Source organism: Suillus subaureus, assembly GCF_016647635.1.
Source record: "Suillus subaureus strain MN1 chromosome Unknown BJ212scaffold_10, whole genome shotgun sequence".
NCBI classification, from domain to species: domain Eukaryota; kingdom Fungi; phylum Basidiomycota; class Agaricomycetes; order Boletales; family Suillaceae; genus Suillus; species Suillus subaureus.
The window spans coordinates 344,694-358,501 of record NW_024538566.1 but is presented as its reverse complement, the minus strand read 5'-3'; the positions used below and the strand labels follow the sequence as shown (position 1 = coordinate 358,501).

Genomic DNA, 13,808 nt, shown 5'->3' with positions numbered 1-13,808 from the left:
CAACTCGGGAAACACAATATTAGCACAATATTGTCCTTCGTTTGTCTCTGCAAATAGACAGTGTCTCTTTGCGTCGGAAGTTGTCTTCGATTCACTGTCCATGACGAACGGTTTGGATGGAATTCGGAGGATGCAGTGGCTTTCGAATGTATTGAGGAGTTGGACTGCAACGACGCGCACATGCGTGTTTCTGACCAATCCCATTTTTACCGAGAGGTTACGTACTCCAGGATGGGTTAACATTGCAAGGTAATCCGGGGTGTTCTGGTGCGTTCAGTGGAGTCTGCTCAGCTTCTGTTAGGCTGTCTGAACTGAGATAAGATGCTACATTGCTTCGTGAGTGGAACATGTGATCGATATCAGTTGCGATACTTGCGAAAATCGCGCGGTAATTTGTCTAGAATTTTGTCATTGAATTCATCGACATAGACGTTGAGAGGGAAAAGGAATGCACGATCAAGACAGGTTTCAGCGTCTTCGAGAATATGTGGAAGTAAATGGTATCATCGAAGTCTGTGGTCGATGCTATGAGTGCGAGATTCATTCTGTCGATTTCTGGAGCAGTCTTCTCCAATACGATCCACGAAAGCTGTGAATTGGGGGTTATCGATGCTGGGGATTGGAGTATTGATGCTGAAGTTTGGCCATCATAGCGTTGATGACTTCACTGATCAGTGTCATTAGTCCTGCTCCGCTTACAATAGGAAAACGTCCTCTGAGGCTATTCTATTACGTAGACTCTTGGGTCGAAGTCTAGGGCTAGTCTGGGGCTTCGGGGTGTTTAAACGCTGCTCGACTCCCACAACAGCGCGCTCTTGAGGACGTCCGGGAAATGGCCACCTCTAGAGCAAAAGTCTGCGGCCAGTCTGAGGCTTCGGCGGCTGGCTTCGGGCGGCGTTTAAACGGAGGATATCCAGGAAATGGACACTCAGGAGCCAAAATCTGGGGCAGACTCTGGGACCAGAGCCGCTTAGAGCGTCTAGTTTGTTTCAGTCGGAGTTTCAACATAACCTACCGGGGAAACAGCCACCCCGCCGTTAGCCATACCAACCTGTTCTATAACACAAATAATTCATGGTAGAAGCTCACAAAAAATACAAACGCCATGGCTGAGACAAGAGATGATTAGCAAGTATCAATGGCAGAGCGTATACATGCGGAAGCCTACCGCTTGCTTACACGTGCACATTCGAACAGCGCATCGACTTATTTTCCGTCACGGCATTAATGTGCAGCGGCCAGCTGTTAATACGCGGGCACTACATAAGATCGCGTGAATCCGATTTCCTAATAATTTCAGCGGGTCTTTTGTCTCAGCCGCAGGAGCCCGCAAACAACAAGCACCCTTTGCCGATCTAGCCTCTGGCTGTTGGTCAATGCGGCCGGTGGCAAAGCACTTATTTCTAGTACACCAGTGGGATCCACTTGCCACTCGTAGAATCATCTTGAAGCGGTCTAGACAATGCTGAAGCGCTAACCCATCAACACGTTGCCATTTCTCGTTGTGGTTCTTCGCCGCCATGTGGGCACCAATTACCTCCAATCGCCTGATAATATTTAGCTAGGGTATCCAGTACTCCATAAGTACCTGAAGTTAATGGCCGTGATGACTTTAAGTCTCCCTCCTGACGTGCACTAGCATGTTTCTGAGAACGCTCGTCCGAGCCAGCGTTGCGCTATTAGCTAACGTATCCGTAACTCGCGTTGTCTCTGCTGTCGAGGCCAATCTTCATGCTACAAAAGCAGGGCACATCAAGATTCAATCCAAGGTTCACAATGCAACTGGCATTCGTTATATCAAGAACTCAGGAATTTGTGAAACAACTCCAAACGTTACCCAAATTTCTGGTTACATCAACGTTGGAACAAACATGTCCATGGTATATATCTGTTCCCTATGCTCTAGATGTAAACTGACTTAAGACACAGTGGTTCTGGTTCTTCGAGTCTAGAAACTCACCGGAAACAGCCCCATTCACTCTATGGTAGCGCTGGATCACCAAGTACTGCTGAGTCGCACCTCTGAACTGCTTTTGCAGGTTGAATGGCGGCCCTGCATGTTCTTCTATGATCGGATTGTTCCAAGGTTGATTGGTTTAATTACCTTTTGATTGCTCTAATTTTCCACAGAGAACGGGCCATGCTTAGTAAATGCTGACCTCAATTCCACCATTCTTAACCCCTACAGGTATGTCAGGGTCAGTACTTATAGCTGTTTTTCATATGCTAATTTAACACGGTTCCCTACAGCTGGAATAGTCTCAGCAACAGTATGTAGCACGTAGCCCTTCGATTTCATTGCCAGAGCTGACTTCCTGACCCAGTGATCTACATTGATCAGCCAATCGGAACAGGATTTTCTTACGGTACTGATACGGTAAACAGCACGGAAACTGCTGCATATTTTGTATGGACTGCATTCCAGGTTTTGTTTGAAAGCCAGCTATTTTCGAAGTATGCCAGTCGAGAGTCAGTTGCTTAACTCAGCTATCACGGACGATTACTTATGCCGGGCTCAGGTTGATATTTGCCACAGAGAGCTACGGCGGCCACTACGGACCCGGTTTTGTGACCTACTTTGAGGAGCGAAACGCCTTAATTCCCAGCGGGGAGATTGATGCTGTTCCAGTTGTTGTCAGCGCCATGATGATTAACAAGCAAGTCGCTTTCTTGACTTGCCAATACCCCGTTGAATGAGCGTTCGCAGTGGCTGGTATGATCCGCTCATTCAGACCATCTCATACCTCAACTTTGCTACTTATGCCCCTGGCTATGGGCAGCTCCAGTCAGATGACGTACTTAAGAACATTTCGGATTCCCTCTACGGTCCTGATGGTTGCGTAGCGCAAGAAAATGCCTGCTACGCTGCTGGAAATTCCACTTCCTCAAACAAGATTTGCCGGGATGCCGATAATTACTGTGTGAGTGACATCAATACTATATGTATGGACTCCACCGAACTCTTTCAGGGCACTTATGTCTTCCTCCCTGCTGTGGGCAATTACGACAGCTATGATATACGTCAAAATTCATCTGCTTTATTTCCCCCTGAATATTATGTGGATTATCTGGGCAGAGGGGATGTCATGAAGAAGATCGGTGCTCAGGTCAAATACGAGCAATGCACAAGTGCACCTTATGAGGAATTTGCAAAGACAGGCGACGTATGTATTTGTTCAACTTCTTTCCTCGAGTGTTAAATCTAGCTTCCTGTTAGGACGCTAGAACATGGCTACCCCAGTTATCGGCTCTGGCAAACTCTGGGCTGAAGATTTTGATTTGGGTGCGTGCTTAGTTATTACATCATTATCTGCTAATTTACTTGGGAAGAACAGGCTGGAGATACTGATATAACGTCCGTTTTCGTGCTGTGATGACCTTTCATATATCCTGACGCTTCTCGTTGACTTTAGTTGCAACTGGCTTGGGGTAGGGTGTTGCGTATTTTACCGCCAACGTTGCTGAATTATTCTGGCTAATAGAACCATGCGGCAGTGCTAGCAATGGATTGGTATGGCAACGAGACGCTCCATAATACTCCATTTACCAATATGACGATCAACGGCAAGCCTGTTGCGGCCGTGCAGAACGTCGACAATTTCTCCTTTGCGTGAGTCTTTTTTATCCCAGCTTGTTAACGAGAGATGTACCTCATCGTTTTACGTTTTAGACGGGTGTATGGTGCTGGACACGAAGTGGTCAGTTAACTCTCCTGAGGATGATGATATCCACTGATGCCTGCTATGTCATTGTTAGCCTGCCTTCCAGCCCCAAGCAGCTTTGGAGATTTTCTCGCAGGTTATTCGTAAGGAACAACTTCACTCTGTCTAAAAAGTGAATTTGGGAGCACACATCATGAATCCGGTTAGAGAGGTCCTTGGCGTATTTGAACAGTGAGAAAATGTCCCTTCTGAGACCTTTACATAATCAAGCAGAGCCCAACTTCCAAATCGACTTATTATATGGAACTGTTTTATGTACGTGGTGCGTGCATGTGATGCGTGATAGAATTCATACTGCCAGGAGCACATGCCTCACATATCACTGTACCTCGATCACACTCAGCTTGAGACGCAGTGAACTGAAAACTGAAACAGCGAAAAAATTCAAACAAACGTCTCGTGAAGTGTATGGTATTTGGTATATTTTAAAACGACCTCACAATTTCCATAATCGTTTGCTTCTAAAAAGCCATGCAAAAACACACATGCCCATAGAGTATGCACACAGTAAACACATTGCTTTCACGTTACCCACGAACATAGTCTGGATATTGAGATTGATCAGACCGGTGACCACATTTGACTGAGTATAGAAATTAATGTCAGGACGCCAAATACAGTTATATTAGGAAGACAAACCAGCAAGAACACGATGAATGCATTCTTATTAATAGCCTCCAACAGTGCAGGTGCGCTGCTTTTCGACCCCTTTTCCTCGATGAGGAGCCGTTTGCCCGAAGGATCAGTTGGATCTCGTATCTTTGACGTTCTGGTGGGAAAGAATATCATGTCGAGGAAAATGTAACCAAGGATGAAAGAGGTGTTGTAAGCTGCAACCCAGAGGACATATGAGATATTTGCCTAGGAATAATCTCAGCACACGAGACTTTCACATGAAATCATGTACGCAAAGCAAAACAAGCAGGACGAACCATTCTTCTCGAAACTTCTAATCCAAGCCTTACGAAGGCTAGAAGCATCCACCAAACCACTGAATACGACATCAACTCAATGATGACCTTTGCATTCTGTCTGGGTGCTGAAGGATCAAGTTTGCTAGGTCGGTGAGAGGATGGCCCGTCGAGCAACTGCTGCTGCTGCTTCCGGAAAAACGAAGGGGAGGGAGGAAGTATGATGGTTCCTAAGGACAGGCCGAGTATGTGGATCGAAACATAACCTGGTGGAGAAGGATTAGAAGACGCACATTCTACAAGAGTAACAACTTATACCCAATAAGGAGAGTAGCCCCTCTTTGTTCGCGAAAATAATGTTGCTCCGTGAGGCGTTGAGCAGCACGTCCTTCATTCCTCCGGATGACAGTGCGAATTGATGCACTATTAAACAGGCATCCGATTCAAGTTTCTTATGACAGCCGAGCTATTACTTACAAACCCCAATCCAAAGACCCAGCAGAGCGACGGGGATGCGCAAGATGATAGGATGCAACAAGACCTCAATGATAGGCAAAAGAGCAAACGTGAAGAAGAAATTCCAGTGTACACCGTACTCTGTCACATGTTCCTGGTTGTACTTGTTAAGCGGTAGGCGTGACATGAAACCAAATGCAACACCCTACAGGATATTCAGTCCCTTTAACGAGCACGACGCGAAGAATGCCTAACGCAATGATGGGTATCATCTTACGGGAGATGGACTTCAGTTTAGGAAGGATCGGAGCCTGGAGGTAGGATATGTCTTTGATGATTGGAATCGCAGACACCACGCCTTGAGAGAATACAAACGAGCCAACGCCAATGTCCATCTATGAATCAAATTGTGTGAAAGTTGAAGAACATGATATGTTCTGGACGCACCAAAGAAACACCATACGTCTCACACTTTGCTAGAACACGAGGGAACACTGGAAAATCAACAGCAAGTATAGACAGAACTGTCATTAACATCATGTGAGCACGGTAGGTGGTCAGAGCAGGTAAGGGTCTGAGGGACTGAGATAAGTGCATCGGTGGAGTCTCTGCTCGACTTCTTCCATTCGGCGAAGCTAGTTCATCCCGACTTTCGGCCGGTAAAGGCGTGCCTTTTTCAAGAGGGGGAAGAAGGAGCAAAACAAGCACCGGTACGAGTAGTAGGAGAGACAATGCGCCAGGAGCTTCCCCGAATAAGGTCATAGACAATAACAGAGGCATGGCAAGTATTACAAACTCTGCCAAGAAATATGCGGATCCAAATGCTTGAACACGCGAACGCAGTGCTGAATGGAGGGCAATCGAAGACTGAAGATGGTTAGCTTGCTGAAGTGGAAAGACACGTAGGGATACACACCAGTGCAACGCCGCTTATCATATTTACATGAAATACTGTCGAGCCAGTCATTCCAGAGACAAAAGCCTCCTTCGAGGCCTTGTAGTCACTCATCGTGATCTGCCAACAATATGGTTCGTTGCTAATTGTGGTCTGCAGACCATATAATGTGTCGGACTACAGGCTGCAAGGTGTAGGTATCGCCAAGAGAGCCCCAAATCTCAGGCCTCACAGACAACAACGGTGTGTAGTAACTTGTAAGCAAGCGCTCCGAGTCGATGAAACTCTCCAAGGGGTCAACTTCCCAGAAAGATGTGTTTTCCCGGGGGGTCACCTTCTTTCTTTGGCGAAACAAGTTCTCAAGGTTCCTAGTATTCGGGAGTAATAACGTATGAGAAACGGTCGGATAGGACAGTGCGACGAAGTACAGATGACTCATGGAACTAATGATCCAGGAAGACAAGTATTTGCCTTCTTATCTGTCTGCCCTTCAAGGACTCTCACGTGACTGTTCTAACAAGGCCTTTAAAACTATGCCTTCCCCACCAAAACCAGTTCATCGTGATCACGACCAGAAGACCGCCCACAGCAACAATTGCGTAGTTCATGTTGAGGACGTCCACCGGGTATGCCGTAGGCAAAATGAATAAAACACAGACAAAAACAGTGAACTGTACGCATAATGAATATGAAAGTATGATAAATGAGAAAGTTGCGCACCAGAAAACTGGCAAAGTTCATTGGCCATGACCATTTTCCGAGGCGGAAAGGTCCAAATTCTTGAATGCTAAATTCGTGGAAACAAGTCAAGTGTGGCTCGAATACATCATTGTCAATGACGAACGAGTCAGGCCAGAACACGCGGATAATGATGGGTTGCATGTAGCTCAACATCACCGCTATGGCTGCTGATGATAAGATGGCGTCGAACTGTGGAAGCGTAAATGCTGTCAGAACAAAGGAACACAGTAATGAGTTGGGTCGACTGACTGCAATCGCAGACCCGATATAAGCGCATGATATGATGCATCCTATCAAGACGCTAGTCCATACACCCCAGTATGGTGCTTGGAATCGGTTCAAGGTCATGAATTGTTTTTTCAACGGGAATGCATTATCTCTTGCGAGCGCATAGAACAGCCTCGAACTTGCAGTAAATGTTGTGATTGCAGCCATCACTTGAGAAACCATTATCACAGTCAGGCACATTTGTGACAATCGAGGCCCGACCGCATCGTAGAAGAGTTGAGCAATCGGGATGGCAAACGTGGTGGCCTGAACGGAAGCGATATCCTGAACTGCGAAAAGAAGTGCAAGCAGGTATGCGAGGCCAATCAACCAAGAACCTGCGATGCTGCCAACCACAGCAAGCGGAGCCAGGATCTCCGCTCGTACAGCTTCTTCCGCTACTTGAGCTGCTGTCTCGCACCCCTCGAGTGTGTATACAGCCTAGGGTAAGGTCGCCGTGAGTCATGTAGTACAACACGTATAAAGCCGATCCTCACCTGAAGAAACCCAAGAAGCACGACAAAGCCTTGGGATTGCCAACCGGTGAAGCTAGTTGACCAGTCAATGACTCTTCCATTCATAAAATGTGCAAAGCTTACTTTTGAACATTTGTAAATACAAAGTCGGCAGAGTTCTGTAAGACATAATCAGATTCCGCGCGAAGGAAACAGACTTGCAATTTGACAGAACCCTACCATCACGGGTGCTTTCACAAGCAGTGCGGTGACTAAAGTCACGGTGCCTCCGAGCGTCCACCAAACAAATAACGTGCTCATATGTCCTATAGCCTTCGTTCCAATAGTATTGACGATGCCAGAAAATATGTTTACGGCCCATGCGATCGCAGCAATTTCTAATCTCGTTAGACTTCTTCCTTGCCCAACCTCTGCCATAGACGAAAGGTATAGAGCGGTACTGGATGACAAATCGTAGGTTCTGATTCGATGACGCAAATAACATACCTCAAATTAGCGGAAATACCAGTGAATACCATGGCCATGGAATAAAGCCAGCCAGTGAAGACTGATAATTCATTCAGGCACTACTCAGAGGATGGACATCAGGACTTACAGCCAAGGATGGGCACGTCTGGTTTCATCTTGCAAACCCAGAAGTAGAGTCCTCCCATCGTTGGGCTGCGCGACGACCTAAGACATAGGCTCTGACAGGGCATGAATTGCTTACTATGCACTGCAAATCTCTGCAAAGCTGAACGCGATCAGAAGCATAAAGAAACTGCAAATCTGGGTAGAATAGCAATTATTGTCATACTCATGAAGATTGAATCGTCAAACTCACATTCCATCCCCAAAATAGACCCAGCGGGCCTCCAGAGAACAACCCCGTCTGAAGGGCGCTGCTCATTCCGTTTAGAATGCCGATGGAACAGAACGATATCCCAAGCACTCCGAAAAGAGACATCTCGCGGCGGAATTCAGGTCTATACCCCAGGTCCAGAAGGCGTTGGTCGGATATGGTAACATTGTATGCCTCTTCCTTGGCGATGACCTTTCCCTCACTGGAGGATGGACTTTCTGGCTCGCCCATAGTGAATATGAGACACAAGTAATTGTGATTAAGGATAATCAACGTTATATGGAATAAGAACAAGCAGAGATAAGGTGAGAGCTCAGTTCTAGATCCAGGTCTATACTCAGGTCCAGAGGGCGTTGGTGGGAGAGGTAAGATCGTGAGGCTCTGCCTTGGCATTGACCCCTCCCGTAGTGTAGTAGATACACTACATTTTGGCTTAACTCTGACGGACGTGTCCTACATTAACAGCACTTCGATATTAGAATACATAAACAGGTGACTCACTGTGAGAGAAAATATATGTTGATAAGACAAGCAACTTTTGCTTTTAGACAGTACACACCACGAGTCATAATAAGTAGATTAGTGTTTAAACCTTGAAACTGACGGCGGAACACCGACCGAGACGATGATGGTTCAGTCACCTGACTCTTTACGATAATGTCTCTATTCCAGCAGTCAGGTCAGTTGACGAGAAATTTTATAGATGAAGGAACGTATGACAAAGCTCTGTGATTCACAATTCCCTGATGGTTTGTGCGTATATCGTCGACCACCACTGCTGCCAGCGGGTACCATAATCCCTCGTCCGCAGTTGATGAAGCTCACACTTGTCCGAGTTCCTAGCCTGAGAGAGTTGAGAGGGATCGCTGGCTTCGCCAATGTCAGTTGGTCACTTCGCAACGATTTTGAAAGAGTTGTGGGTATGGCCGATTAGTATGAGCGGGTGGTTTGGCATTTGGGCCTTCTTTATACATCTGAATGACTTCAAGCATGCAAGATGATATATCTTTCAAGACAAAGTTTTGGGTCAGATGAGGAGCCAAGCCTCGAGACAACCTGCAGGCCGGAGTCTAATACTGCTTTTGGCAGTGACGGGCGGCTACTGCCTGATGACCTCCTGCCAATCAACACAAATCGATACGATAAGAATGTAAAGTTCACCTTCTCCATCAATGCAACGGAACAGCCCCGTTCGAGTCACTTCATCATGATGGCTTCGAAACGAGAGCAAGATTTCACACGGGTCTTTTTCTCAGGCAGTACCAGGATCCGACTAGCACATGCAATATTTGTGGAGGTGAGCGAGTAACAACACAGTGCATGCAGCCCGTCGAACTCATCTCCTCGGCAGGTTAACCGGTTGACAATAAGGCTGCAGTCTCAGTGATAGGCTCATCTCCGCCGCAGCACTACCGCAGCATGTGCCAGGTGCCTACTAATGGCAGTAATACTCCCTCACTGATTGACATGAGGCAAACACGTTTCATGGATTCTACTTACATTTCATATCGAACATGTATATCAGGGTAAATTTCGCTTCCATGCCTCGCCAGTGCGGCTAGCATGCTTATCCATTGGCATTACATATAGACTTGGACTTGTACATGCGGGTCACCTTTAACATCCCCCTGTCGCTTCTCATCATCCAAGACCCCCACTCACACTATCGAACGACACAGCCTGGCCTTGCGCATATTCTAACACCCTCATTTTTCTGGCCCTACCTTCTAACCGATCCGACAGGTTGAACCATTCAAAGCATGGAAGCCGCAACACAATCATCACCAAGCACCTCTCCCACCGTGAATGCCTTCCAACTTGTATTCCACATCGATGCCTTCCTTCTCGCACTTGCGGGCGTGTTTGCCCTGTTCGCGCTCCCTCGTGCTGTTGCACGCTTCTCCCGCGCCGCGGAATGGCGCCATGGACATATCCTCCGTGCGATCCCGCTCAAGCACCGAGCACCAAAGCGCCCCATGCGCTCCGCACAATCTGCCCCATCCGGCCCCCCCGCAGCTGACAACCTTACGTCGGATGAATCACACACCTTCCATTCCGAAGCACATCTCATTCGACATCCAGCGGCAAAGGAAGAAGGCTGGTCACTTCCACCGCATGTTCGCGCATGGTCCTCGCGTGTCCCGACCTTCGCTAATATCCTGAGGTACAGACTGGACGTGAGCTTCTCTCTGGGTCAGGCACTGGTCCTGATGGTCTATTCTGCGGCTCTGGTCTATGCTGGATTTCTAAAGTCAAACCCATTTGCAGACCCGTTGCGAACCGGATTCGTAGCGACGTCACAGATTCCTGTTGTCTATCTGTTGGCGACCAAAAATAATATATTGGGTATATTTCTTGGTCTTGGGTATGAGAAGGTCGGTGATTGTAATCCTTCAGGTTAACTCTTACGGACTCTCCACAGCTCAATTACATTCACAGGTTCGCGGGGACGCTCCTCGTGATCGCATCCAACGTACATTCGCTTGGTTACAGTAAGTTTGAGAAGGTCATACCTGCTCAGCGCTGATGTCTTGTGGTCGCCCTTATTCTAGTTTATGAATGGACGATAAAAGGCACATTTTCCAAAAATATTCGCATGCCTTCACACATATGGGCCTTTGTTGCGCTTATCACTGTAGATCTTATATATCTATTTTCGATCCCATTCTTCAGACGACGGGCATACAATCTGTTCTACTTCTCGCATGTCGTATTCTTCATCCTCTTTCTCCCAGCTGTGAGCCCAAATTGTCTCTATGTCATGTTGCCAGCTTCTGACAATGGCATATCCAGCTTCATGCTCATGTACCTAGTGTCTGGCCGTACGTCATCGCCGCTGCTGGTATCATCAGCCTCGACTACCTCATCCGATTTATGAAAACACGCGTATTTAATGCACGCATACGTCCTATTCCCGACCTCATGCTCACACGTATCGAGATTCCCCAGCTCAATGCCGGTTGGAGGGCAGGACAACATGTACGCCTCCGCGTGCTTTCCTCCGCCATGGGATGGATCGGCTGGGCAGAGAGTCACCCACTCACCATTGCCACCGCTGCGAAAACACCTGAAGGCATGGTGCTGTTATGTAAGAAGACCGGTAGGTGGACGAGCAGATTGTACGATATGGCAACAGTTGCGGGGTACGAATCAGATGAAGGCTCGTATGGGAGGACGGTGCAAGTTTTGATTGAAGGACCATATGGTAAGTGGAAACAGGCATTTTTTAATGGTTGTTTATTGTTGTGCAGGCGGACCAGGCCACTGCGTGTTTGCGAGCTACTCTGCTGCGATATTCATTGTTGGCGGAAGTGGGATTTCCTTTGCCCTCTCAGCCGTGCAGGACATCCTACAAGTAAGCCAGATTGAGCTTTTTTAGCTTCCTGTTTTCCGACCCCTGCTGCTAGAGAGACTCAGAAGGTGCAAGTCGAGTAAAAATCATAGAAGTCGTTTGGAGTGTCCGAGAATCTGGTCCGTATTGTTGCCGTATTAACTGAACGTTCCTCATACCTATTAGCCTCTCTCACTCCACTTGTCCCTCAACTAGCGGCGCTTATCCAACAAAGTATCTATGCGCCACTCAAAATATCTGTCCACTACACACGTGCATCCGACAACCCCCCGGGGAAGGATTTCCTCCCACCAGGGCTTACGCTCACCGCAGGACGACCGAAGATCGCCAAAGTCCTTGACGCAGTGATGTCGCGTGCAGTATCTTACGGTTCTAATGTCAAGTCCAGCATGAACATCACAGGTGTCGTGGTTGGCGTGTGCGGCCCAACGGGTTTGGGTGATGATGTCGCGCAGGTGATTTCTCAGGTAGATGCTAGAAGACGCTGGGCTGTCGGTGGGATTGAGATGCACGAGGAGTAAGCGTTCGCTTAATCTCGGTGCATCATCATGATGATGACCTTCGAACAGGATGTTTGGGTGGTAGGTTGACTTACAACTCGGCGGCGTTACTCGAAGATGGTGAGGGGCATAATATATTTAATCACCCGCTAGTGTAATCTATTTAGATGAGTCTCGGCGAGACAAATTCATATCGAGGAACGCAACGCTCTCCTGACGGCAACATGCCTGCGTCATCGTCTACTTGTAGGGAACGGCATCTTGTAAATGCGACTGATGCTGAGCAGAAACGTATATACCACATGTACATTGATGAAGGAAGGCAGGCCGCAAGACGTCAAGCTCAAAATGAATGAATTTTATGACCCCACGCACGGATCCATCGAACAATGAAAGTTTCAAGCCTACTGGGACTACGCGACACATGACCAGTTAATTCGATCGATATATCTGATAGTGTAGGTAAAAGCATTATAATGCTAACTATTAGGCAGTAGCCGGAGATGCGTCAATTAAGATCCTCTATAAAGAAACGGATGAGCTCGCAGGTACACCAGAAGAAGATAGTGCACACTTACATGAGGGCGAAAATATGAAAGCTGATGCGAAAGAAAGCATGATAGACACGAATAAGGATTAGGGCACTTAGTAGTCAGTTCCCGAGTTTTGGTTCTATGCAACAGCGTTAAACCGCATCTCATGTTCACCACACTGAACGTCCTTCCTCTGCTCTACCCAATGCCACTTCCAGACCCAAAGTATATTCTTCCCCGTTCCGCTCAAAGACCACCTCCTGGCTTGCTATACCCTTGTCCTTCTCACACATGCCTTTTGTCATGCTAGCTTTCCCACAGATAGGCACTGGAGCACGAAGGTGCGCATAAGTGAGGTGAGATTCGGTCACTGCAATGGGTGGCGCTGCAGTAATGGGGGTGGGTCGGTGGCGCAGCGTAAGCCTGCGACAGATCCTGGCAATCCTCGTCATTCGACCTCGAAGAGAGAGATGGACTACGCGGGCGACCTGGACACGTGGGTAAGGACATAGCACGAACTCGAGGAGTGAATGGCGGAGTTGTTACTAGCGGAGGTCGTGTAGACGTAGTTTTTGTGGGCGAGGTCAAGCGCAACGTTGAAAGAGGTTGGAATAATAATGCACAAGCATCGAGTGTTCCATCGTCGGACTCATCATCATCAGTGTTATCGCCACCAACGGCAGCCTGATACGATGGGGGAGGCGTCCGTGGCCTAAACATAGGGAGTTCCTGTGAGGGTTGAGAGCAAGGATACATGCTCGTAGTCCGCGCACGTGCATGAAATGGAGAGCAGAAGAACGGATCATCAGTCGCACTGACATCTCCCTGGCTAACGCCGAATCTCTCATCCGGAGTGATGGCAGATGTGACTTCAGCAGGTGAAGTCGGTGAAGTCGGTGACGTAGGGCTTTGCGGGAAGTCGATCTTGGAGGTTCTCCTTTCGGAATACCCTTCCTCATCGTCTCCTTCCTCACGAACAGGAAGCAACTTAGTGGGACTCTCGAGGAACGAAACACGCAGGGGGCGCTTCGAAGCCGCTGTTTCTCCACCACGTTTCAGGCCAATATCTCCGTACTTGCCGTGGCGAGCAGTGTCTTGCTTAGCCACATCATCC

At 47.8% G+C, this 13,808-nt stretch overlaps 4 protein-coding genes across 4 annotated transcripts; 2 read left to right on the top strand and 2 right to left on the bottom strand.

Moving 5' to 3' along the window:
* Nucleotides 1-1,640: 1,640 nt before the first annotated feature.
* Nucleotides 1,641-3,831, top strand: BJ212DRAFT_1567962 (Alpha/Beta hydrolase protein; the record flags this gene model as incomplete). Its single annotated transcript, XM_041341997.1, has 14 exons — nt 1,641-1,880; nt 1,930-1,985; nt 2,040-2,086; nt 2,131-2,188; nt 2,251-2,270; nt 2,325-2,469; nt 2,520-2,657; nt 2,708-2,921; nt 2,970-3,164; nt 3,218-3,283; nt 3,336-3,359; nt 3,483-3,610; nt 3,671-3,698; nt 3,757-3,831. The coding sequence occupies 14 exons, from the start codon at nt 1,641-1,643 to the stop codon at nt 3,829-3,831; spliced, it is 1,434 nt and encodes a 477-aa protein (XP_041194755.1).
* BJ212DRAFT_1344088 (GWT1-domain-containing protein) lies at nt 3,757-6,300 on the bottom strand. The gene is made up of 8 exons (XM_041335253.1): nt 6,006-6,300; nt 5,537-5,956; nt 5,299-5,484; nt 5,111-5,243; nt 4,952-5,056; nt 4,655-4,899; nt 4,362-4,583; nt 3,757-4,305 (listed from the first exon to the last, which is right to left on the bottom strand). The coding sequence occupies exons 1-8, from the start codon at nt 6,096-6,098 to the stop codon at nt 4,159-4,161; spliced, it is 1,551 nt and encodes a 516-aa protein (XP_041194754.1). The 5' UTR covers nt 6,099-6,300; the 3' UTR covers nt 3,757-4,158.
* On the bottom strand, nt 6,301-8,414 carry BJ212DRAFT_1344080 (amino acid transporter; the record flags this gene model as incomplete). Its single annotated transcript, XM_041335252.1, has 10 exons — nt 6,301-6,655; nt 6,705-6,914; nt 6,975-7,433; nt 7,490-7,541; nt 7,592-7,626; nt 7,688-7,907; nt 7,955-8,015; nt 8,064-8,128; nt 8,178-8,236; nt 8,292-8,414. The coding sequence occupies 10 exons, from the start codon at nt 8,412-8,414 to the stop codon at nt 6,485-6,487; spliced, it is 1,455 nt and encodes a 484-aa protein (XP_041194753.1). The 3' UTR covers nt 6,301-6,484.
* A 1,655-nt stretch (nt 8,415-10,069) lies between these two features.
* On the top strand, nt 10,070-12,182 carry BJ212DRAFT_1479194 (uncharacterized protein; the record flags this gene model as incomplete). The annotated part of the gene is made up of 7 exons (XM_041339832.1): nt 10,070-10,684; nt 10,732-10,801; nt 10,862-11,046; nt 11,103-11,514; nt 11,561-11,664; nt 11,717-11,780; nt 11,827-12,182. 7 exons carry the CDS (start codon nt 10,070-10,072, stop codon nt 12,180-12,182), a joined length of 1,806 nt encoding a protein of 601 aa, XP_041194752.1.
* Nucleotides 12,183-13,808: the final 1,626 nt, after the last annotated feature.

Bases quoted from the DNA above. Each gene is read 5' to 3' on its own strand.
- BJ212DRAFT_1344088 (XM_041335253.1), bottom strand. From the start codon at position 6,098: ATGAGTGACTACAAGGCCTCGAAGGAGGCTTTTGTCTCTGGAATGACT. The intron at 5,957-6,005 runs GTGTGTATCCCT...AACCATCTTCAG, and splicing joins TGATAAGCGGCGTTGCACTG to TCTTCGATTGCCCTCCATTC. The intron at 5,057-5,110 runs GTAAGTAATAGC...CCTGTTTAATAG, and splicing joins GGGTCTTTGGATTGGGGTTT to TGCATCAATTCGCACTGTCA.